The sequence below is a fragment of the Haemorhous mexicanus genome, chromosome 1 (assembly GCF_027477595.1).
Source record: "Haemorhous mexicanus isolate bHaeMex1 chromosome 1, bHaeMex1.pri, whole genome shotgun sequence".
Taxonomy (NCBI): Eukaryota; Metazoa; Chordata; class Aves; order Passeriformes; family Fringillidae; genus Haemorhous; species Haemorhous mexicanus.
This window is the reverse complement of record NC_082341.1, coordinates 25093780-25120652: the sequence shown is the minus strand read 5'-3', so window position 1 is coordinate 25120652 and position 26873 is coordinate 25093780. Positions and strand designations below refer to the sequence as shown.

General features: G+C 38.2%; 1 protein-coding gene across 1 annotated transcript in view; it reads left to right on the top strand.

Annotated features, from left to right (window-relative positions):
• Positions 1–26873, top strand: part of SLC25A13 (solute carrier family 25 member 13) — a 99336-nt gene that overhangs the window by 69276 nt on the left and 3187 nt on the right. The window contains exons 12-15 of the mRNA XM_059843456.1: positions 48–100; positions 1056–1136; positions 13413–13553; positions 23838–23976. Coding sequence (XP_059699439.1) covers positions 48–100; positions 1056–1136; positions 13413–13553; positions 23838–23976 — 414 coding nt within the window. The remainder of the gene's footprint in view (positions 1–47; positions 101–1055; positions 1137–13412; positions 13554–23837; positions 23977–26873) is intronic.

Below are 26873 nucleotides of genomic sequence, written 5' to 3'. Positions count from 1 at the left end.
TAAGCCAAGTTACTCAATGCCTTGAATTCTCTATTTCCATGTTACAGGTCTGTTACCGCAGCTATTAGGAGTAGCACCAGAGAAGGCCATAAAACTTACAGTAAGTTTGTAAATGGATTTCTTTCACATTTCTCCACATTGTAAAATGAAGCAAATTAAAATTAGCAACTATTAATATCTGACTTGTGAACAGTACAGGTGGCATACAAGTCTCATCCAGAGGTGTACATGTAAATTTTAAGAATCTTACTAAAACTTATTTTTGGACTCACTCCAAAGTAGAACAAGCTCATTCAACTTGTTCAGCTCATCTGCTTGTTTGTAAGTAGCATTGGCTTTTGGTTTCACTTCTTAGCAACGCAGAATTGTTACTTATTGGAGGGCTTTGGTTTTTGTATCTCCATGTGATTACTGTATGTATGTTTCCAGTCAATAGGAGATAGATAATATGAGCATGTAGTGAAGTGTTGGTACGAAAGGAACTTGTTTGCGTGATGTTTTTTTCTAAATATTTTACTTCTGTAATTTTGTTATTTCTTAAGTGTTTGTAAGGCAATTAGGAATTTCTTATTATAATCCAATGATAATATATTGTTTATTCACTGATAAGGCAGTATTCATCAAAGCTAGATGTTAAAAATGCATTTAAAAAAAAAGGCATGTAATGCTACTAATTGCATTGCCATTGTGTTAAATCTTAGTATTGAACATTCTGATAATATTTGGCATTTTAATGTGTCAATTTTATTTTTTATTAATTTGACACTTCTAAAATATTAATGTATTTTATAATTTTCTGATTTTAAAAATTACATTATTAGTGATGATTTTTTTGGAATAATAAGTATTTGAATAATACTGCAAATTCATGTTAGAAGGAAGAACATAGCTTTAGAATATTTGATATAAAATCTAAGACTTTGATTTCTTTGATATCTTGCAGTTTGGTAGCTTAGTGGATGTATTTGCATTTTCATTTGCACAGAATTTGCAGCTGATGAGTGTTTTCTCTGACCTTTTAATTTATCAGCTTTCATAAATGTTTGTCTTTTAAGGTTAATGATTTTGTGAGAGATAAGTTCAGGACTAAAGATGGATCTGTCCCACTGGCTGCAGAAATTCTTGCTGGTGGCTGTGTAAGTATCTTTAATTTCCTTCATATGACATTCATGAAAGTGCAGTTCATAAGATTAATTGTGTGGACTAAGGCTTCTGTTTAACCACAGATCCGGTTCAAGAGCAGACTCTCCTAGAGCATCTCAGTTCTTTCCTAGATAGGCCAGCCGTTCTTGATGAAAGGGTAAATGTTTCTGTGCATCGTGCCTTTTAACTGCGCTCTCTAATTCTCACAGCTTAGAGTTTGTTTCCTTCATCAAGAGTGTGTCTTTATTCATGTTGGCTGTAGCTTATGGCCTAAAGAGGATTCATGCTAACCTTTCCAGAAGTTAATAATTAGTTACTACTTTGTGGCACCCACTCTGCCACGTCACTTCTTTCCTGATGTGTTATTGCACCCACTAATTTTCACTTTTTGCAGTGATACTGGCTTTTTGAAATGGCAAAGACTGCTCATGCTTCTTTGAGTTCGTAGCAGACGTAGGCTGTGTAATGTTAACTCAGTGCATAATGCATTCCTGAATGTAGGCTGTATTTAAAACCCACTAAGGTTTTAAGAGTGTTTTCCTTGCACAAAGTAGTATCTTAATGAACAACTGGCGCATTACTGGGTAAATGATAATAGTTCACTACTTGGTCTAGTTCTGTCTGTTCATATTACAGCTTACTTGTATCTGGTGTATTGATTTGTTCAAGCAAACGTAAATACTTCAGGTAAAACGAATAGTTGTTCAAAGACCAGTGCATTTTGCAGATAAAGAGCACTGTTTATTTAAAACAGCTTTGATCACTGGGGCAGAGCAATGTTGGTGTGTTTTTAATCTATCTTTGTTTCTGCTGTCATAAGACAGATGAGGTCACATTTTCAAGCAGCTTCTACCTGTGTCGAAAACTACAGTGAGCAGCAACTTAAATAAAAATGCTTGCGTCTTAACCTCAGTAGGTGCAGAGATTTGTGCTGTGTGTGCTTGCAGAAAGTGAACTACGATTATCTGAGCCTCAGGGTGCAGTGGCTCAGTTGCATTGCAGGCTGAGAAGCCCTGGCTTTCTGTAATTCTCAGGAGATGGGGCAGGATTTGGCTGCTGTCTCACTGCTCCTTCTGTTTGATCACTGACCTGTTGTAGACTGCCAGGTAGGATCCCCTTGTTCTGTAACTTTAGGAGCATTCAGAGAAGAAAAAAAGAAGGGGAGGGAGAGAAGAATGTGGGTCTCTAAAGCCCTAAATAAAAAGCATGCTGTAAATGAAAGAAAAATGCAATAAAGCGCTTGCAGAGTAAAAAGTATTTGCCCCTTACACTAATAAAAAGTCTCATGAACATAGCAACCATAGAGAATTCTGCAAAATTTTCATTTAAAATGTCATTTGATCTACAGTTTTTATTTTACAGACTGCTGTGAATTTTTTAATGCAGTACAAAAAGCACTCTTTACAGAGACCTGTCATTCATGAGAATGCTGCAGCAAGCTTTTTGCCAGCAGTTCATTTGTAAACTAAGGATATGCTTTAAGAGATAGGTGGTTTGAGATGTATTTTAAATGTGCTGTCAATGTTGGCTTGTCCTAAATTTATATTAACAGTGAGATGCTGGATGAAGTTGTAGCAGTAGACGTGCAGTGGCAGAATGCCCTGAGTTTTCTTTTAACTGTAGTGCTCCACTTAAGGGCATAGTTTGGTGCCAGGTAGATAGGTTGCAACTTGTCTCTTCTGCAGGTGGTCTTTGGGTTCTTTTGTAATTTTAAACCCAATTCAGACTAGCAACAGAGACTCTCATTATCAGCGGTTCTTAGGTTTTTTGGGGTGAATTTTTCTGTCATGGTGTAAATATATGTGTTAAATATGAGATGGCAAAAACATGCTTTTCCCTCTAGCTTTCAGCATTGTATTGGTCCAACTTTTAGTCCCTGTTTAAGCCGTCATGAAACCTGTGATTTCATTGTGGAAGCAGCACGGACAGTGTTGAATGCTTGAAAATTGTCAGTCTTGGATTTTTACCTCATTTCACAATGTAGTAATTGCTTATGTGGGAGGCAAGAAGACAGGAGGGCATGATGTGTTAAAGTCTAAAAAGGGAAAGACAACTAAGATTAATTTTCTAAGACTCCTGCCCTATCACCTTTCCACGTTCTACGTCTAATTCTCTGCTGGGATTGTGTTACAAACACAGATTTAAATTTTTCTTCTTCAGTGCTTCTGTTTCCTTGGAGTGTATTCATTGCTTATGCAAGAGCTGAGTGCTGGGATGCATGCTAGTTTGTAATGTCTTAAATAGCAGCCCTGTGAATATGGTATAGTAATAATACCTAGGAAAGGGAGGACAAGCAGATACTTGGATAGGTTGGGTTGTTCAGTAACACAAAGGGCTTTGAAGGGGTCAGTATCACCTGAGTAGCTCCACTCTGCTGTTTGCCCAACCATTGCCAGGCGTTGACTTTTAAGTCTCCAAGGAGTTCACTTTGCATCATAATTACTGTGAATTAGTACACATGGCTGACTTTTGCACTTGTAACTAAAGCTGATTGTTTCATTGAACAAGTCTTTTTCTGTTTTGTAAACTGTTTTCTCTCCTAAAAAAAAAAGAAAGAAGAAAAGAAGAAAATAGATCTTTTATTTCATGACCTTGTGACACTTAATTCAGTTAACAGCCTGTTTCATAGCTTTTTATTACGTGAAGATGAAAGCGATATGTTGGTTGAGATTTTTTTTTTTTGAGACCCCCAAGAATACAATTAGAAGTATAACCTTTATACTTAAGGAAGGCTGTTATGTAAATTACTAACACAAGATTTCCATCTCCTTTGTTTGTAAGAAATTTTCCTAATGACTATAGTATTTGTTACCCATAAAAATGCATGTAGCTTTCAGATTTGCACAATGCCTGACACCCACCATGAGCTCTGATCTCTGCTGCGCATTTTGGACTCTCATCACTCTTGCAAATCCTATATAGTCCTCATCAGTATGAGGCTAGTAAAAATCCTTAGTTTAAAGGCATGGTGTAATGATGCTGTAGAGCTAATATCTGCTTAGCATCTAAACCACAAAGCTGACTTAACCTTATTGAATTAAAATGGACACATATATGCTGGGTTTGATTTCTCCTAATGCTATAACTTCCCTTCGGAATTCGTTAATAAAAGGATGTGTAAGCTGTAAGTACAACTTGGATTTTTTTTTTACAGTGGCAATAACATTGAAATTTCTGGAAGCTTTATTTCATGGTCTTTTACTTGGTTTTATATTTTAAATAAATAATTTTAAGTCATATCAAGTTTAGCTGCTTGCTTTTTTTAATCTTAATTCACTTACAGGCATCTGTTGAAAGTAAACTGATTTTTTTTTATATAGCATTATATATTATTCTAATTTTTTGAGTTATATTAACACATGGAAAACTCTCTTTGTAAAAGTGTAATAAATACTGTATTTGGGGTTTTGAGACATTACCTTTAATTCTAACTTTTTAGGGGAGACAGTCATTTTGCTTAGTACCTTAAATAAAGCTGTTCAACATTTAATGAAAAATGTACGTTTTTGTAACTGGGGAGGAGATGCAAATATGCAAAATAAAGAGGGATATAAACCGTAAATGAATACTAAGAAAAACAGAAGAAGGATTATAGCATGACTAAAGGAATCACTATATAATGTATGTTACATTGTCTGCATATATTAACACAATGATATCAGTAAATAGGAGGCATAATTTTCTGCAAGAAAAGAGAACTACGTTTTGCTTTATAAACCTTCCCTTCTGCTCTCCCTTCTCCTTTTGAGCACACAGTCTTTTCCTTCCCAGCTGCTCAGTATGTGCTCACTATTAGCCAGCTTAAATCATGTAGCACAGTACAATTACAGATCCCATACAGATCTGCTTTTGTTTAAATTGTCAAGGCAATTTTAGGCATATTTCGAGAGACTCTATAGCAATCATAATAAAGTTAAAATGCATCGAACCTGCTTGGGCAGCCTCAGCTCTGCTATGGAACACAAAAATTAGATATGGTTAACATCGAGTGCAAAATCCTGCCCAGAATTAATTTTTATACAGGAATGTGAAGTGAAATTCCACATGAATTGTGCCAAATAACAGATCCAGTGCAAATAGTTTTATTAAGCTACTTAAAACATTTATTTTATGTTTCAGAGAGTGATAAAGATAAGTCCACATCTGAGCTACATTTTCTTTGTGACATTGCAGTGGAAACAGAGAGTGTATAAACTGCAATTCCCACGTTTAGATCTCTTGCTTTCAAAAATTCAGCCATTTGGAAGTTGTGGACTAAAGGAGACTGAAGGTGCCATTCTTGATTTCATTATTATGAAACCTAAATATGTTAACATTCAACTATATTTGGCAAGGGAAGCTGAGCTATGGGTAAAATTAAACTGCACAGTATATATGCCAGGGGAAAAAAATACCTTCATGTGTATCTGGGGAAAAAAAAAAAAAAAAAAAAGAAGCAAACAATTGCTGTCACACAGAAAAGCTTTGGTCTAGTTTATTGAGCTAGATAAATGAAGATGGTCATCTTGATGATTGCTCTTATGACCTTTGACAGCAAAAGGCATATGTCACTTGAATGCTTAGCAGATTTGTTCTCAGAGGTCTGTTCTCCCTGTGGCTGGAGATCGATTACTTTCAAGGGCATTTCTACCTGCTTGGGTATATCCAAATTTCACATCTGCTTTAAGGAAAACTTCAGAATCTCCTAATACATGCTTTTTTCCCTTGATTAAATTTAAAGCTGGTTTTTGTGCATAAAATTGATGTTGTTCAATAAATTATTTAGATCTAAATTCTGTTTAACATAATTAATATAATGTAACTGAATATACTATAATTAATTAGGTATTTTTAAAGTCTGGTACTGTTCTCTGAACCTCTGTAATTGTAGTTATTTTCAGCATGCTGAAAATAATTTAAACTAATCGTAAATTTTTGGTAAAAAAACCCCAGCTAGATCTGGACTTAAATTTTACTTCACATTTGTAAACTCACTCTATTTCATCACTGCTCTGTTTTAATTGATTCTGATAAATTTTCATCTAATTTTAGACTTAAACCTTATGATGAGGTTTGGGAAGGCAACACACAGTAACATGATAGTCCTTTCCAAGAAGTTGTACCAGAGGCTGGGAAAGTTACCGGTGTAAAGTTCCTGCTTCTCTTTGGCCTCACCCCATATTTCCTTGCAGGTTTGGATGTTTTTAAAACAACAGTTTGCTGAAATTTTCATCCTGTCATACCTACTTAAACTGGTCTTTCCCTAAATCAATAATAAATTTTGAGGAACTTGATTTCATTTCATTTTGAATTTTCCTTTTGCATTAGTTAATCGAATTTAAACTTTTTTTCACAAAAAGTATTTTTCCATAACAAATAAGAGATACTTTCCCATTTTGCTTTCCCTCTCTTCTTTCTTTTAATTTCCTTTCCGCCTGAAAAAGTGAGAGAAAGAAAATTTTTCAAACTTTTTTTCAAACTGTAAAACAATGGAGGGATGCCTAGGTTTAGGTTGATAATTTTCTGATTTCAGAACCAAACAATCTGAATGCTTAAAAAGTCCATTTTTTCCAACAAACTTACTTAATATTAATTCAACATGAATCTTATTCTTTTTTTCTCCTGTTATATTAGAAATAATGACTGCAAAGTTTTACATGAATGCACACTGCAGTTTAACACATGGATTTGTTTTGACAATTATATTTTATTACATGTCCCTTTCTCCTTTTACTTCTTCTTTTACTGGCAGTAAAATATTACAGTGTTTACCAGTGAAGGTTCAAAAAAACCCCAAATCCAAAAAGAAAGGCTCGAACTCAAATCAGGAATTAAAATCTAGCTTTCTGTGAGAAAAAGGAAGATATTTATGATGTCACAGTAATTTATGATGTGACCAAGAAATAATGGGTCACAATTTTAATACAGCTACCATGCCTTAGGACTTGAAAGGTCTGTAAATCATTAAATGATTCTACAGCTAGTCAAAATAGACAAGTAGAGCAGACAGAGCCAAACATTAACAGATTTGACAGGTCTGTAAGTTAATTGCTTTTATAATGCCAATCAAGTAGGCTCCACTTTGATTTTTTGGCTAGGCTTCTGAGAAGTGAATTACCTATAACGTGGAAAATACCCACAATTTTAATTTTTTTTCCAGTTGCAGACTTGGTCGGTGCTTATAAACAAACCGTACTTCTGTTTGTTTCTGTTTAGCCAGGCCATTAATATTCTATTGTAGGACACTCCTCACAACTTGTATCTGAGCCCTGGAAATCTCATGCAGTAGCAGGAATGTACTTCTGTTCAGAGTAATTGCAATTCTATTTATGAGCACTTTTATGTGAGGATTTGTATTTGCTTTACATTTTATGAACATTTGGACATAAACAAGACTGTGATTCTAGCAGTGTTCGCTGTCTGAGCTGCACAAAGTAAAACCTTAGCAAGACCAAGGGTAGGCTGCCCTCAGAAGACAAGAAAGATTAGCTAGAGAAAAACAGAATTCTGCCTGAGCAGCATGAAAGCTGTTTCTGTGATAGGCTGATCAGGGCAGTGAAAAGCAGATGATTGAGGGCTCAGGAAATCTTGTGATCTGAAGAAAAGGTATTTACTATATGAACTCCCATTGCTAAAGAGCATTATCAGAATGCTGTGTAGATAGGACCACAGATGAGAGAACACAAAATAGCATGAGAGGGCTTGTCTAGATTTTTGAGGCCTGCCTTTATGGAATGAAAAGGTAGCATAGAACCAAGCTTTTGAGAACCCAGTATGCTTTGCTCTTGACATGCAGTACCACGAAATTAAGGTGGTCACTTTTGAGTTCTGTAAGAAATTAAGGTGGTCACCTTTGAGACTGTAAGAAAAACAGTCATTTTGGACTGCTGTCTGCTACTTGGGAGCTTTTCTGGTAACAGGAGAGTCCATAGTGAAATCCCTTCTGCAGCAGTTTGGCATAATTATCTAATGCTCTTGGGACCTGCTGCCATACAAACACCAAGACTTTTAGAGGTAGTTCGAAGCACTGCAGTGGCACTCTGTAAATCTGGCTTCTGAGCTTTGTTCTGTTGTAGAGTTGGTATGTGGTTTTGTGGTAAATCATTGAATAGTTCTGTGCCTTAGTTGCCCTTTATTATACAATGAAGATGGTAATTTTTCCATTCTTGAAATCATTGGTACATTTTTAATTTAATTTTTTTATGACAATGAGCAATCTTTATTTAGTGTCTGTACCTTTAGATCTCTTGCTTTCAAAAATTCAGTCAGTACCTTGACTTTAATTAGGATTAATGGATGCTATGAAATGCACAGGAAAACAAGCTGCATCTGGAATCTTAAAAGGAGTAAGGGCTTGTGACAGAGAATGATATGCAGTAGGACTGAATATGATAAGCAGTTGGCAAAAAATCTTGAAATTTGCACCTGCTTCTCTTTTGTAGATTAAACAAGTAACCAAGATATTGTGGACAATTTCTTTTGCAGAGGTTGATTTTTGGTAATTGTATAATATGTTGCTTATGTATTTTTATGATTGCCATTAATTGCTATAATTGCTATCCCTGGGTGATATTGTTGAAAAACATTAACACTCTAACACTCAGTAATAATCCTTCCTTCATCCATGAAACCATAAAAGGGGATATGTGATAAGTTGGATGGGATGCAGAAGAAAGGTATAGGCTGACCCTAAAAGCTGTTACTGAGAGCAGGAAAGGGGCTAATTTGAAATAGATAATAAGGTTAATTAGAGGAGCAAGAATATTTGATGGTTAGTAGCACTGAAAGGAAAAGAATCTAGTACTTTCTTCTGGAATGGAAAACACAGAATTTCCTTCTTTAATTGCAAGCTGTGTTCTCTTCAGAACATTCACCAAAGCTTTCAAATGGAGATGTGAAAGCCCGAGGAGAGTTTTGTCTGGTGTGCTCATTTCTTAGTTAATCTCATAAGGACACAAAAAGCAGTTATATTAAAGAGAACAGGAATTTCTTCTCCCAGTGTAATGGGGGGGGTGGTGTGTGGAAAACCTGCAAGTTTATTTTCCAGCAAGTTTATTGCAGAGTGATTTGAACACGAAGAAATAGAAAACGTTTTGACTTCTTAAACTGAAATATTGTTAAGTGCTTGTTACTAAACTAATTTTTTTTAATTACAGAGTGGGCTTTATTTCTCCATGGACAAAAAAACCCCAACCAATCCTCAACTATTTCTTCGTCTTCCTTCTGTTCAGTAAAGTAGGAAAGTAGCAGGAGACATGATAGACAGTACTGTATTACTGTGCAAGACTATACTGCCATCGAGAGGTGTTGGGTGATATCATACCAATTGCAGAGTTGAAGAACCGCAAAAATGGGAAAAACCCAGCTTGTTTTTAAAAATTCACATGTGTTTGCGTGCATAGCTAGCTGACTTTGCTAAAGCACATTTGAAGTCATGCATATTTCTAGTTATGCATGTATGAATTGTTCTTGGATGACAGTGATATTTCCCTTTTATTTTCTTGCTCTAAATCAAACAAGACCATAAGTGCTTGTGATTAGGTCAAATGTTAAATTCTTTCAGAATAATATGGGCCCTTTGAGATAATTATCTATGCAGTACCTCTGGTTATCTACGCCTATAAATAACTCAAAATTACTGTTTTTACTTTAATCACATGATAATAACTGAAAAGTAATAGATTTACTTATACAGTCAGATCATTTGTTTAAAAATGATTGGAAGATGTGATAAGGAATTCAGAGTTGAGGGTATTCAGGTTTGTAACTCCAGTACAGAAAAATTTGTGTTAGTGGGAACCATCTGTATTAAACATTGATGTATTTGATTTTTCTGACACTCAGTGGAGAAATCATTAAGCTTGAGCAACCTAAGCTTAAATGGTGTTTATTCAGGACAAAGAAAAAAAAGTATTTTTCAAATTCTTCCCTTTGGGAGCATATTTAAAAATCTTATAATTAAATACATTTTTGACTGCAAAAGCTAGCAAACCAGAAGGCAGTATTCTTCAACTTTTGGCCAAACAAAATGAATTAACAGGGTGATAAAATGTGCTGAGGATGTTTTGTCTTTTTTTTTCCATACCAGTTCATTCCAGTACCTTGAAAAGACTGGAAAAAACCAGATTGATAAGATTTCTTTCATTGCATTCACTATGCAAAAATTGAGAAAGAAGACAGAGGCTGTACTATTGTGATTCCAGCTACTGATTTGGAGATGAGGATATCTGGAGACTCTTTCAAGTTGTGAATGTTTGAGCAGGGAGGAAATGCACACACTGGTCATACAGTTAAGCTGTCTGCCTCAAAACCCCTTCTTGTAAAACCAGATTCATTGTACTTTCCTCACAGAAGCACTGGGAGGAAATAAATTAATATTTATGAGACGCTTGCATTACTGTGATGATGAATAACACAATAGGAGTTACCAGAACTAGATAAGCAAGAAATCATTTCATTAGAGAGTACAGTAGCCATCTCCGGTTTGCTTCCCCCCCATTTTGAGAGCAAGGAGCTGCAGTTACCAGCGCAGATGCTCAAATAACAGAATGATCAAAGCTCCCCACCGAGACACTGTACTTGTTACCACTGGAACTGCCTCTGCACAGGCTGATAAACCAGCCTTCCTCTGCATCACGAGGCAGGCAGGTGGTAGAAACCCTCCTATTGAGACCTCTGTCAGGTATTGTCTGGCTCATCGCTTGCAGTTATTCACCGTTTGATTTTTGGAGTATGTCTTAGATCAAATTCAGAGCATGGCAGAGGTTGTTCAGGGAGCTCTGGGGTAGTAGCTGGACAGTCTGGAAACACTTCACTGGAAATGACCAGTGTCTCACTTCAAACCTGCTGTGTGGGCAGCAAAACTGATAGTCCATTTTGTACTGTGTGGTGCATGCAGGTCTCTGTTTTTAAAACTTTGAATGTAGCAAGCTTGGTTGTATGAAGTGGGTAAATAATACTATCTTGTTTTTAAATAGCAAGCTGAAGCAGAGGAAGTCCTATGTGATTTAACCAGAGCAGCAAATGTCTAATGCTGGAAGTGTCTACACAGTCAGGTTGGACATGCAAACATAGGCATTTATATGCACCTCCTAGCACCTGAAGTACTTCCCATCTGTTTGCATTGGAATTATATTGTATTGAAATAATTTGCCTTTATTTTCCTTTAAAATTAGAGATATCTTTCTACTTCCTTTCTTTATAATGGCATTCACTTATAAACATTTTTATAGAATTTTAAATTGTTCCATGTTTTGGTGCACTAATAGTAATAATAATACTAATTTTGTACTAATACTTAATTTTGTTGTAATCTTTTAAAATTTAATACAGTTTTCCTGTAGGGAAAATTAAAGGAACATTTCTCATGGAGTTATGGCACAATGAACTGCAGGAATATCATACTGAGGGAATGTAGTTTAATTCTGCTAGTAGATCAATTGATATGAGTTTTTAAGTAATGTGTTTTAGAGAATGGCTCTTATATAAGAAACTTGCAAATGAACATTATCATCTGCAATTCAGATTTTATCATTTTTAAGAAAAAAAATATATTGGTATGGGGGAATGCCTAATAACTGTAATATCTACACCAAAAATTTTATTATATAAGGATATGCAATTTATCGAAGAACCTTCCCACGATTCTTTTTTATTTATTTTGAAACTTAGCAGGATGAGTAGGCAAGTAAAAGAAACATTTTTTTTTAATTTTGAATGCTTACTTGTTTAACATATTCTAGTTTAAGTGCAAAACTTAAATCAGCATATCTGCAAAATAATTTATCAGTCTAATTTTTGATGGCAACAAGAATAGCAGTTTTATATATACCAGGATTCTGGTTTGGTAAAAGCAGTTAAATTAAATTATGCCAATTTGAAAGTCAAAACCAGTTGAGTTACACAAGAGTATGCTTTTCCTGGTCAAAATAGGAAACACTTGGGATATTTTGGGGGTTATGTAAAGACTTTAATTTGTAACCACATTGTATATGCTCACTCCAAGTGGTAGGCAAGAATAGTTGTTCGTGTGATTTGCCATTTCTTCAGCACATTATTTGAACCATATTACTGTGCGTATTTTTTATCTTGAATGATAGTTAATCTGAGCTACAATTAATTCTTTTAACACTGGGGTAATTTTAAAAACACGTGCACATGGTGTTTGCCTACTAGACATCACTACATGAAAGTACTTTTAAATGGTTATTTTATTTTAGTCATTACCTTCTAGAACAAAATAGCTGTTTTGTTGTAGGGAGGGCGAGGGTTGCCCTTTGCATAATTCGTGTGATTTGAGAACGTAGAGAAGAGCAGAGCTGTCATGCCACAGAATTACATACTTAACAGAAGTTAGAATGACATTCTGTTGAATTTGAGCCAGAAGGAGTTTGAATGAATATTTTTCTAATACACTTAGGTAACCTTCACATTACCTCTTTTTCTCATTGCGGATTTTTAGCTCAGGATCTGTCAGTGTAGCTGAAAGATTATGCCCTAAGTTACATATGATGAATGAGATGAACTTTACGAGAACCAGAGGGAGTCCAAAATGCTTGCCACCATTGTGTTTTAAAGCAGACTTTCAGAATCGATTGAGTGGTGTCTTCCCAATGAATGGAGACTGACACATTGAAAACATTTAGTGGTTCTTGATTAATAGAATCCTTCAGTCTCTAGACCTTCTTTTCTTTAATGCCTAGTACCTAAATAATGATGTAGAGCTCAGACTCTTGAATCAAACAGCATTTAATGGCACTGTAACTGGTAGTTCAGAGGGGTTTTTTAAAAAGCACGAAATACTTGCAATTCTGTTCATTGGAATCCATGTGTTCTTTGTTATATGAACTCGTGTCAAAATTGGAAAACGTTTCTGCCAGATTTCTACTCTTCAGCAGTATGTTTTCACTTTCTATATACTGCACATCACAGCTGCTTTACTAGTTACTCATTTTTACTTCATTACTTATGTTACAGTGTTCTTGGTTTGTCAGTATTGCATAACTTGGTGTTGGAGAATGTGTTCTTGCAAAAATAATTGAGCTAGTGTCTGTCTGATGTACTGCAGTGTCCTGCAGTGGCTGACCTGCTTCCTCTCTGTTTTTCCTGACAACTCATCTCGTGGGGGAGTAGGTTTCTCACTTTGTGAGGTGCACTAATACTAAAACTCTTGACTGCTAATAGCCTAACCGAGTGCAGCAAGATTGAAAATGTCTGATCTTGAATGTAACAGGATGCACACTGCAAATAATGTAGCAGGTTAATATATTGATTTCTGCTTTTAATTTCAGGCTGGAGGTTCTCAAGTAATCTTTACCAATCCACTGGAAATTGTCAAGATTCGACTGCAGGTGGCTGGAGAAATTACTACTGGTCCACGAGTTAGTGCCCTCAGTGTATTAAGGGACTTAGGTTTCTTTGGTCTCTACAAGGTATGTTTTTAAAAAATGTTAAAAATAAGCCTATTAGGTTTCTTTGGTCTCTACAAGGTATGTTTTTAAAAAATGTTAAAAAAAAGCCTATTATAAATTTTCAAATCAACATATAATTTCATTGTTCTCACAAATTTTCAGAGGTGGACACAATTTTACTTTCTAAAAGAAAAAATATTATGTGATATTATATCTTCATTTTTTCAGTTTTGATTAAGGGAAGAAACTGTCTCGTCTTTTTGAGCGTATGGTTTTTGTAAACCTTACTGAGATTTCTTCTCACTTCAGCAGGTTTAAGGTTCATTGAATATTAGTTTGTGATTTCTGATATTCTGCCTGCTGTAAAAATAAGCTTATTTTCATCTGCTACATGGTATAGAGCTTACAGTTTTGGAACTTGATTTTGCTCTGCTGTGGTTGATTCAGCAACTTTCCCAGATGTCATCGTTCATTTGGTGATGGGAATTAATTGCAGCACAATAATCGTGAAGAAATACAGACAGTGGGAGCCCAGCATAAAAATAAACTCCTAAAGCAAGCTTCCCCTTGCTTCTTTAGAAGAATATTTTCCCAAATAATGCCACAAAAAGCTGCCTTTGTGAGCATATGCTACGGACCCTACAGTTCTGCTTGCTGTATTGCTGTTTTCACATAGATACATAAATACGTAGAAGTCGTTAGGTTTAATGTTGGCAGCAGGAATGAAAACATCTTCTGAATGTTGAATCTAATAGGATACATGCTACAAATAATTTAAAGGATTAACATATTTTTAGGATGTCTTCTACTTTTAGATTAAGGAGATTAGATATGGGGGAATATGAAAGGTCTCTATACTCCAGTATTGAAACAAAAGTTGTAATGGATACCATATCCTGCAGAGCACTGTGTGGTGTTGCTTCAGATTCTGCAGCCTACGACTCGGGAGAAAGCTTGCATACTTCCAATTTGTCCCAGGATTTCCAGTGAAGCAGGCAGTATTCCTCTGTTTCTTATTTACAGCAGTCTAGCCTTAAATTGAAGATGCTTCAAAAGACACCAAATGAGCCCCATCCCCCTCCTCCCCAGTATTTAAATTCCATCTGCTTTTTTAAGTGTCCAGTCATTTTAAATTTTTCTGTTAACATTACAAAGAGGGAGCCTGCCCATGAGAACGTGTCTGTATGTTTTGGCCTGGAGAGAAGTTGCAGGTCTGAATAGGGTTTAATGGGGAGTTGTTTTTCCCTTTAAATTGACTTGCTAATTTTTTAGGTGTTTTACTGAAGCTGAGGCTATTGTGTAAACTCCTAGTAAATGGCATTACGGTGTTGATCAGATTAACATTTACAACTGAAAACAGGGATTTTGTAAAGAGTCTGCTTCCCTGAGGCTGTGCAGGAATGGAGGTCAGCTACTGACTTTTACTTGGACTAGCAAAAAGAAAACACTAAATGAAACTAGTGATGAACTAGTTTACTAAAGTAGCAATTTTTTTTTTTTATTCCTGAATACCTGCTCCTGGTGGTTGAGGAGAATTTGCTACATTTTTCCATTTTTAATGGAATTCATGTCTTGGGTTGTATCATGAATTATTTCTATCCACTAGAGTAAATACTGGTGGACATTAGTCAGGACTACACATGAAGAGGAGCTACTTCCAGCACTATGTTGTGTTGAAACAGACAGTTATTTAATCACAAGACACAGTTTCAGTCTTCATTTATTGAGTCCATTTATGTTATGAAAATTTACCTCCACAAAAAAATGCCACGGAAGAGTTTGGATTTGTTTTTACTCAGTTGTTGTTACTGTTTCTATCTCTCTCAACCCCTCCACCCCACTTCCTGTGTTCATGTCCTTTTGTATGTCCTTAGGATTCATTGCCTACAAAAACTTGAGTGATTTGACAAAACTAGAGAATTTAGCCTGGCAATGACAGGCACCCACTGAGCACAGACCATGCCACAAGGCTTGTGTCCAAGGGTGCCCTTAGTCACAGCTGGGTCTGTAATTGGGCAGCTTTGTGCTGTTTTCTACCAAACATTTGGGACTGCAGCCAAAAGAAAATGGCAATCCTATCTGCCCCCTTTCCTGTCACAGCATTTGTGCACCCACATAATGATCTGGAACAAGAAAGTCATTAAAGCCTCCTCCTCCTTAGGGCTTAGCTTGTTCTGAACCCAGACCAGCTCACTCTGTGGCTCCCCAGGATGTTGTGCCCAGTTGAAGGGAGGAATGGCTGTGGCATGGGGACCCAGTCTGACTCAGAATAGTTTTAAACTGCCTTGAGGTGCTGGTGGAGCTGCAGTGCTGGAGGCAATACCGACCCTCTCCTGAATGCTTGGGCTGGAGTTGGCAGTGTTGGTGAAGGCAGGCAGATATTAACAACTCATTGCATCAGTCATCAGCCCCAGTAAATGTTACCCAGAGACATCAATGGTTTTAAATGAATTTCAGGTGAGACTCGGTTTGGTAGGTGCTGCCTTCTTTGGTGGTGCTTCTAAATTAATTTAGTAAGTATAGTGACCAAGTGGACATCAAATAATAATGAATCTTCTGCTAATGAGAACTGAAATATCTTGGTATGTTTGGAATGTTTATACTCTTAACAAGTCAAATTAGCTTTAAACTATGAAATAGGAATGAGGATTTTATGACTATCTCCGTACTTCTCATGTTGTTGCTCCAGCAGCTCTTTCATTTGCATCTGAAGTCTTTGCTTTAGCTTTGTCTTTCCTGTCTCCAGACACAAGGCTTGTATCTCAAGCCCTTAATGTACCTACTTTAGTGGACCTAGTTGAGACTCCATAGATACTGCCATGGAGGAACAAGAATAGATATTTATTCTAGAAAATAATTTTATTTGGGAATCTTGAAGTTCCTTTGTAGGCTCAATGAGCCTTCATGTAAGTATTCCAGCTGTTTAAACATTTGTCTATCTTAGCCATGACTTTAATGAAATGACTTCCTTCTGCAAGTGTTGAAAGCAGAGTTTTGGACTTTTAATTTCAAGAATTTTAATTTTAAATAAATTAATGTCTTTTTTGGTTTTAAGTTTTATTTACCACATGGCAGGGTTTGCACTGAAAATTCTCCTTTCCTAGTTCAGAGAAAAGTCATCCCTGAAAGCTATTCTTACCACTACAGATCCATCTGCCATGTTCTGCTTAGTTTCTGTGAGTCGTTTATCCTGAAATTCAGGTGAAAATCTGTAAGAGTCCCATATAGTAGTCAGCAAGGAAGAATGTATTAATTATAAGTGCAGCCAGAAGATGTGAAGTTAGTCTTAGCTTCATGAGGCAAATTCCTGCATGTCTTAACAAGATGTCATGCTTGTTATTTGAATTCTTATATTTTGTATTATTTTTTACCTATGAAGCACTTCCCGTGGATTTTAAAATAAAATGCACACACCCCCCTGATATAGTTAATTTCAGTGCTCCTGTCTTGCATTAACAGAGAAAACCAAGGCACAGACAGATAAATCTTATGTCTCATGTCAACAAATTAACAAAGGAAATGTAAACCCTTTTTGCATCCAGCTGAGTGAATCTTGTATTGATTATGATCATAATTATCCCTGCATTCTAGTCCAAATGCATATCCTTTGAGGATCACTGAGAAAAAGCTGGATTGCATAGTTTTGGAGCCCCTCTGTACAAGTGAGAGTAATATTCTTTTGGGTCACTCATTGGCATGTTAATGTGCCACTTAACTGTGCTACCGACAGAAACTATTCACAGTAGTACTGTGCTGTGATCTCTGCTCTGTGCTTTCTCTACTGGCAGACTTGATGTTAGAGTAATTTTTGTTGAGAGCCAGTCCTGGAGATCACCTGGGCAACCTGACCAGGTATTTGACCACCTTTACAGTTTAAAAGGAAACATAGAAAAGAAAAAATCCCCCACCTATTTTCTTATGACTAATTGAATGGGCCATGTTCAAGCTTCTGATCCTTCCACTGTGCACCTCCAAGAGTAGTTTTCTTTCCCTGGGCTCTCCTTTAAGTGAGCAATAAGGTCTCTCCCTAGCCTGCTCTCCTCAGAGGTGAGCACACCGAGTTCCTCTTTTATGTGCCACGGACTACACAACTGTGTCACTTGATGGCCCCACACTGGGCTCACTCCAGCATGAAAACATCTTTCTTGTATGGGAGAGACCAGAACTGGACACAGGGCTCCAGATGTGGTCTCAGCAGTGCTGAATGGAGGGCAGTAATCACTTCCCTTGCACTCATGCTGCTATAGCCCAGAGTGGGACTGGCTGACTTCACTGCAAAGAGGCACTGCTGACCCATACTCAACTTGGGCACAGCATCCTCCAGCCTTTTTCTCCAAAGATGCTTCCAGCATGTATCTCCATCCTATGAAGTTATCTCTGAATAGCAGCCTCTCACTATAGTGCACTATTTCCCCAGTTCAGCATCATCTGATGAGAGTGTGGCTCATGTTCCGTTGGTTTAGCTGTGGGATATGATGACAGATCATTTCAAAAGCCAGGCTTTTAGTCAAGGTGTACAACATCCATTGCTGTCCCCTTATCCACAGGTCTGGCAAACTGGTTGGTCAGCTGTGATTTGGTAAATCTGAATTAGTTGTTCCCAGTATCTCCTTTGCTCTTCATATGCTTGGAATTGGCTTCCAGGGACATTTGCATCATAAACCTCCCAGGAACAGAGGTGTGCCCAGACATCTTGTAGTTTCCCAGATCTTCCTTCTTACTCTTCAAGATGGGTGTGTTATTTATCTGTTTTAGTTACCAGAACCCCCTTGTCTGACTTGACCTTTTGAAGGTAGTAACAACCTCACAATGTCATCAGCCAGCTGTCTCAGCACCACTGGAGGTTTCTGTTCTGGTCTCAGGATTGTGTACGTGCTCCAAGTGCCCTGTCTGCACGTAATGCAGACTTTTCTGGTAAACTTGTGGAGCTGAAGGGCCTGGGGACAGATTTTACTGGTAAAAAGCAAGACAAAGGTAATTTCTCTGCTTTTTCCATGTACTTTGTCACTAGGTTTCCTGCCCCCATTGTGCAACAGCCTCACAATTTATTTAGTTGCCTTTTTGCTGCTGATGTGCTTATAGAAAGCTTTTTTACTCCCCCTTCACATCCCTTACTAGATCGATCTCCAGCTGATCCTTAGCTTTTCTGTCTCAATTGCTGCACACCCAAGCAGTGGTTCTGTATATCCTGGGTAGCCCATACCCACCTCTGCGTCCCTTTCTCTTCTTTCCTTACCAAAGAACTAAAGAACAGTAGGTCTGGGATCATAATAAGTGCAACAATTTACCATCAGTGCTTCCTCCTAGACTCCTTGTGCCTTCACTGGGTGGTCAGATATTAGCCATTCTGTAATGATATGCAGCTTAGAAATAAAATGCATGTTAATTCCAGCAATAAAAAGATTTGACACATACAGCTTGTTAAGCTGACGGCTGGGTTGAACCCCTGTAGTTCCTTAAAGCTAGAAAGCAAATATTTTTTTCTGTCTTAGTCTAAAATTCTGAACTACTTGTGTAAATAAGTATTTTAAAACACTGTACTTCTCAAAATCCAGATGCTGCTTTGGGGAGGCACATAACAGCAGTTTTGCAGAGGGAATTTATTTCCTTGATTTGTGTTCTTTTCCCAGTAATCTTTACTGTGAAAGCACCAGGACATTGAAGCTTGTGACTAATGAATTCCTTAGCTATAGATACTCTGTAGGTGACAACTATTCTTAAAAATATAGAGACAACATATCGCAGTCAGGGAAAATATCACTTGAACTAATGCAAAATGTCATTTGTGTTGGCAGAAGTGGGAAAGGATACGTTTCTGTTTTTCAGTATTTTTAACAGATTTTATTTAATTCCGAGTCAGAACTGAGTATTGAAGTAATCATCCAAGATTAGATAATACATTTTCTGTCTCCTACCTGTCTTTCAACTTAATATGAATAAAGTCCCGTTAAAGTCAGTTGAATTTATATTCTCTTGGGTTTGAAAGACATATTTAAAGTGTCCATGTAAATAAACACTGTAAGTATACCTACTTATTTTGTATATCACAAAAACTCATATCCGTATAATATCTGCCATAAAATGTTTAATGAAATATTACTCCTCTTATATATAATCATTCTGAATTGTGCTTTACAGCATGACAGACAGTGCCACTTCATAATTTTGCACAACAAAGTTATTCTGTATCCCAGGAAGACAGTAAATAATAGAGTGGTAAATGAGTCTTCAAGGAAAGGGTATGTTGGTTGTGGTAATGTTTATTTTTATAATTGCTACAAGGTATTTAGCTCAAATTTGTGCTTTGGCTGACACTGCCAACACAGTTTTCATTTCCAAAACTAGTCAGAAAAGCTTCCAAAAGTCTCCTTTCCCCCCTCCACTCCCTTCCCCCCAAATGCTTCATAAAAAAGCTTCTGGTGTGTTGACCTGGAAAGTGTAATCTCAAGCGACAGGCTGTGTACCAAGCTCTCACCTGGTTCCTTTGATAACAGCTGAGCTATTTCATGTTCTGAAGATGAGGGTTTACAGCAGGATGTTAAACATATGAAAGACTGTAGTAAAAGTTTTGAGTTACATTTTGCATCCACCATGCCTATTTGTGACTGTTCTCATATATAAGAACCTGCTTTTCAGAAATTTCCTTTTAAACTAACAAAAAAAATGCCCTTCCAACTAAAACAGCTATATTTTTTTCCTGCAAACTGAATTGAAATTGCTGGTAGAGCATTTGAAATTGGCATTTTATTCCTCTAACATGAGTTTCATAGTTTGGTTGGTATAAATGTATGTGAATAAAAACCTATAGTAGCTTTTAAGGCAATGCCATTTTACAGTGGGAAAAAAAAAAATGCAGCCCCTGAAAGCAAATACCAGTAATATTTGACTGACTGTTACAAAACCTGTTAGGTGCTGTTAGGGCCCCGATTCCAAAGGGTTAAATCTGTAGTAAAACCCAAGAAGAATGCAAAATGATCAAGAAATGACATGCTGCCTATTGTTTGTAGCTATAGGATCAAAATAACAATTATACATGCCAAATAAATTCTAAACCTGTAAAAGAGAAAAAGAGGGGGTGGCTGTAAGTACAGGTGCCAGAAGCATTAAATAACTCTCGCAGACAAGGTGCACCACTGTTGTCTTGAATGCTGCTAGGTTCCCCCAGTCTGGCATTTTTCCCCCTGCACTAGACAATGTGCATTCACTGCAGGAGACTAGGCTAAGCCTGCGTCTCCCAGACCTGCCGGCTCCTTCTGCCCAACCCGACACAGAGGTGCCTTTGTCAGTGTAATTACCTTCCCCTTGTAGTAGAAATAGTTTGTTTAGAGCCTTATTTGCAGGTAGAGCTGGTATAAGCAGGAATTAGCATGCTAAAGAACCTGCCCCAGCACTGACTTGGGTTTATTTATCCAAATCTTTGACAATCAGGGTTTTTTTTTCTCCGTTGGTTTATTCAGTGAGATACTATCCGAGATTAAGAGCTTTAAGGTTATTAAAGAGATTGAGGATGGGAGCCAAGTGGCTGTTGTGCGAGGAAGGCACATGTCCTGGTGGGTAGGATCTCCCAGCAATTTCATGCCTGGCAGGTCTGCACCTTGGCTGCCAGAATAAACTCGGGTGGATGCTCCTTACTGCTTTCTGGGGATTGATTAAAACTCCCTTTGGCTTTCAGCACGTTGTCCACATCAAAAAGGTGCGAGAAGTAAAATAAATGTTTCTTTTGCTTTTCAAGATACTGTGGCCAATCTCCCTAAGCCTTCCTAATTGGCCGAGGCTGGTTGCGGATGATTAACTTGAAGTTAAATGGGGCCTGCTTTTAAACATGCTTTCCCAGACTTTAAACGGAACGATGGGGGGAAACTTTAGACTGTTGCAATGCTGGACCAGAGCCAAGCCTGGTTATTATTAAAGTGGATCCAAGTTTTGATCCAGGTTTTGTTTACACTGAGCCAGCTAAGTTGATGGACATCCTTCCCTCTCTGCATACCTGAATGTATATTATTAGTGATATTAACAAGATGCCACTTCTGCCCCGTGAAAAAGAGCCTTTTAATCAAGGGGGAAGAATATTAGCAGCTCAGGTTGAACTGAGAGTTGCTTGCATTTGGACTTTCTATATCAGTATATTTCAGGGTATGCAAAAAATGCAGAGGAAAAAAAATGTGTGTGGTGTTTAATGACATTGCAAAGAAAATAAAAGTAATGTGCCCTGAGGGCAAAGGCAGTGAGGAGATTTGCTCTGAGGAAACACATGCTCTAAAAATAAATCTTTGAAGAAACTATGTCAGTCTGTGAGTGCTTCAGTAGGGAGTCCCATAATTTTTCTATGAAGTAAATACAGTGCAGACATTTGATCCTTAAAATGTTGGGATTTTTCATGCAGAAGTTGGTAAAACCCCTAGTCTTGTCTACATGAAGATTAAAGGTAAATTGTTCAACAGGCTTCTGTTGCGCAAGACAGTCCAGAATCCTTGTCTCTGTTGAGTACAAAAAATTCACCTTCTCTGTGTCCTCAAGGCAGGGCATAAGGGGCAGAGCAGGACCAACACCAGTGCTTTTTGAGTTCCTTTGTGGCATTTGGCTTGGTGTCTCTGGAATGGTGTAACAAGAACCAGCAATGGGCAGCATAAATCAGACATCCAGCTGAGTGAGAGGCCAGAGGGTCTGAACTGCAGAAGTCATTGACCTCTAAAGGGAGTGCCAGGAGAAGTGGTCAGTACTAAGTCTGAAAACATCAAGAGATAAGCTGAGAAAATGTGGGGGAAAGCACTGAGGGCTGGAGCAGAACCTGTTGTGCTCCCTGTGTTCAGTTGCTGAGTCTGTGACACACAGAAAGTCTGACTACAAGATCTAATGGCTTTTTTAGATAAATCTTATTTTTTCTGAGGCAGTCTCTGACTGCAAGCTGCACTTATTAGAGTCTCCTGAGAAGTAGCTTGCAGGACCTGGTTATCTTGTCACACATCCTGCTGCCTTCCCCTGCCTTGCCTCGTGGAAGGGCAACCTCATGATTTTTCTGACACCTTGCAGGTCTTCTGTCTTTGATAACCAGCATCTAACTTGGATAAGTGCTATATTTATAATACAAGCTAAGCTTACAGATGTGTCCAGGCATATCATTAGATTTAATTAAATTATGTGGATATTAACATGTCCCCTGTGAAATGTCTGGCACTGAGCCATGTGCTCCTAAACCTGTGAACAAGAGAAGTACAGTAACAAGGGCACCTCCCGAGGGTTTGTGGATGAACCTCAAGCAGTTTCACCAGGTCTCCACCCTTGCTTCAAAGAGAAGAGGCTTAGGCTCATCCATGAACCATTTCTTTCTCAAGCTTGAAAGATTTTACCCATTTTCCCAAGCCACCTCTTGTTTGTGCTTTCCTCCTGGTCTTAGTCCTGGCAGGCTCTGCTGTCCTCTGGATCTGCATTCTGAGGAAAGGCAGACTACAAATCCCTTTGCTGATGAAGCATGGATGCTATTTGATATTTTATTTTGGTTGACCTTCCCTAGGGGCCTGTTTGCTTTTCCCCCTGCTTGAAAAACATTTGATTGCTTGCCACTACCCCAAAAATTTCCTCTTCTGTTCGCTTCCCTCTTAGGTTTGAAACCAGCTGTATTGCTGGTAACTTTATTGGCTGGTTGTGCTGCTCCCACAAATTGATAGCAAGGCAAATTTAGCAGTAAGAGATGAAAGTTATTGAAACAAACTGAATCCCAGATAACTTGTACTTTAAAATTCACAAGGAAATTATGCTGTTACTGTTCTGCAAAAAGACTTGCTGTTAATTCCCCTATTCCCTCAATATATGTTGCATTATCAATTCTAGTGCCTGTATAGAGGTATGTACTGGGCACTGTTTCCCCTGGAGTATTAATCTAAAGTGGGAATGAGAGGTGTCAGACCTATCCTGGGGCTCTGTTTCAAAAGTTTTAAACTCCCACTACAGGTTCATGGCTACAAGGTCAACAATTTTAAGCTCTCCAAAGGTGTTTTCAGAGTTTACTCAAACACGTGGTATTGTCTCCATTACCAGCACATAACTACAGTACCTCAGAGTGAGGGAGAAGAAGTAGATGAGATACATACAATGACAGAAATTACTGAACCAAGAAAAACCACAGAGACACTCCTCAGCAGGGTGAAATACACGAATCTCTCAAAATTTTGAGGGAGAAATTGCTTTTTCTGTAAGCCCTTTGCAGCAAACTGAAAAAATACAATGTTGCTCTGTCTGTTCTCTGATATTCATGGTTCATCATGGTAAATTTGCTCATTCTCAAAACTTGTTCTCTTTTTCAAACAGGGTGCTAAGGCATGTTTTTTGCGTGACATCCCCTTCTCTGCCATTTACTTCCCCTGTTACGCTCATCTGAAAGCTTCATTTACAAATGAAGATGGGAGGGTCAGCCCTGGAAATCTGCTCTTGGCTGGATCAATAGCTGGTAAGTGTCCAAATTTCTTTTTTGGTGGCTCTATACTGCTGTGGCAGCACAATAGTTATGGCAGTGACAGCAGTAACCAAAAATGCTCAAAAGGACTGTATGCAACAATACTGTGTTTTGCAGCCTTATTGCAGAAACAGCAAAGTTACTGTGCTGTAGAGCAAGTTGAAGATACTGTGAGATCCTGGTATAATCATAACATTCAGAAAGCAAAAGAAATGGATAATAAAGTTTTTTGCTGATTCTTTTTTTCTCATTTATCATCATTCCTTGTGAAGTTTCTGTGCTGGTTTTAGCTATGTTTCAGTGTCAGGTAATGTTTTGCTGTAATTATTTATAAACAAAACCATGGCATTCATAAAATTCTTTATGATCAAGTGAATCTTGAATGTTGGTATATGTAGTCCAGAAGCCACACTGGAAGTACAGCGCTCCAAACACAATGATATAACAGGTGACAAAATGATGACAGCATTTGCTACCTTCAGTATCCCGTTGAAGTTACTTGGCTTCTTGAGGATTTTACCTTTATCATTTTTTTAAATATTAAATAAAGGAGAAGATCTTGAAAACATTGCTGCAGGGCCACAGGTTGCTAATTCCCGTGATACACCCAGATATGACAGAGGTGCAGAGTGTGGTCTTGAGCACTGGGTTTTAGTCTGCTGCACAGCAGACAGAAGAGCCCAAACATGCTTAACTTCTCACAGATGAATTTAGCTTGAGTGTGCCAGAGCCTAAGGGAGAAGTCAGAGGCTTTGTAAGCCTGAGCTTGCCCTTGTCTGCTGCATGGCTGGTCCCTCCACAGCTTCTACACCCACAGGGGGCCACCACTTGGTAGCTGTCTGCCGGAGGGGGCAGCTTGAGAGTCCTGCTCCTGCAGTGTCCATGGTTTCCCACCTAGGAAACAAACAGGCTTGCAAATTTGTGCAGCAGGACCTTTAGGGGAGTGTGTAGCAAGCAGGAGGGCTCAAATCAGCTGGTATTTCCACCATGCTTGATGGGGGCTGCTTGGTCTCTCCAAGCTGCAGCCAGCAGCTTCCTTCTCCAGCATGGACCCTCCCTGGCAAACTGCTGTGACCTGCCAGGTGAGAAAAATTATGGAATGGCATGAATCCAGTACAGACAGGTGGTTTAGCAATGTTTTCTCATTTAATTTTAAGCTTTCTCCTCTCTGAGAAAACTTCCTGGTCAAAATTGTACACAGGGCTGTGTCTTTGAGAACAAGGCACTTTTATGGCCAGCATCTGGTCTTGGAGAGCAGCTCAGATCAGTTGGTTTGTTATGTTGAAGCATATTGATCTGTATTCAGTAGCTCATAGCCCAGAGGAATTGAGCTGGCACTAGCAAAGCCAGCTGTGCTCCAATGACTGCTGCTCAAAACCCCCTTGTCCTCTCCCCTCCCCCACCCCATTCCAAAGCCAGGCTCCAAACCCTCCAACAGGAGCTTTTACAGCCAGCTTATTTCTTACCCATTTTAATGGAACAAAACAATTTTTGAACTTTAGATCATATTTACAGACTTGAAACATAAGATGGCATTTTTAAGCCAAGTAATTTCTTAGGTTTTCCTATTTTTCTCTTTCTAGCCATTGTCAGGTGATTGCAGACTGAGATAACCGTCCCTTTGAAGTTCAGGCACAGAAGCAGTCTTTATTGTTGCTGATATGGCTCACCAATCTAGTTATAAAGTGAATTTTATCCAGTGCTTCCTGTGAATCCCATCCTAGGTTAACTCTCATGAGCAAATTACAGGGTTAGAGATACAACGCTCATCATACTGTTGATAAAACCAAGAAATTTGTTTTATTGGGTACATGTAAAGTGTGATGGGGGTGCATGTGTCCACTGTTTTGCCAAAAGAACATCAAGGGAAAGACAGAACAAAACACCCACCACTTCTGAAAAGCTGGCTTCAGTCTCTGGGCAATGTCTCTTCTCTGGCCAGGGATCTCACCTGGTCATCAGACTTCAGATGTGTGCATGAGCTCTGGCTGCATATGGGAAACTCCCCCTTCCCACACACAGCCCATGGTGCTGGGATATTCAAACTAGCCATACTCAGATGTGCATCTGCCTCCTTTGCCAGTGGGTGTTGCTTGTACTGCTTACATCATCTTCCTTTCCATTGTGGTTGGGGTCACAGGCAACACGTGTCGTCTAGCTTGATCTGCTTCTGGTTTTCAGATGTCTCAACCTGTTGTGCTGTAGCATATTCTGAGATGATTCTAATATCATCTGCAGGATCTCTCCCTAATTTGCTCTGTTTGCTTACTGCCTCCGTGAAGTTCCTTCTCCTCCCCAGCTCCTTTTGATTCTTGTCAACTCCTGCTGGGCTATTTGTCACATTCTGGCTGTAAGCTTCTCTTGGCAGCAATCTGTAACTTCGATTAGTCTGTAAATGCTTTTGTCCTGTACACATAGTTCCTAAAGAAAGGATTTTAAGTACCTCAAGTGCAAAATATCCTCAATAATATGGAGTGAGTGATAAGGAGATGGAAGTCAGTGTGTAGTAAGCAGAATTGTTTCTAAGTTAGTTCTTTGGTTTTCGTGAAAACACTGGTTGGCTTTTGAAGGACAAAAGTCTGGTTTTAAATTGAAGACTCAAGCAATGCCCTGGTGTGGGTAAAGCTAAGCAAAGAGGAAATTCAGTGTTTTTGGAGTTCAGAAACCTTGACCAGGTTTTAATGCTTGCCTGCCAGACAGCCCATGCTTGCATTGAATGCATGCTCAGTGTATGAGTTATTTTGAGGGGACAAGAAGAGGAGGAGGAAATCTTCTTTCAATGATATTCTCATGATTTGATCTCTTGGAGCAGTCTGCAGGAAGGGTGCTCTGGAGCTTGAGGCCAGACTATGCTGGTTTGGATAAAATTTGTTACAGAATTATTGAGCTGG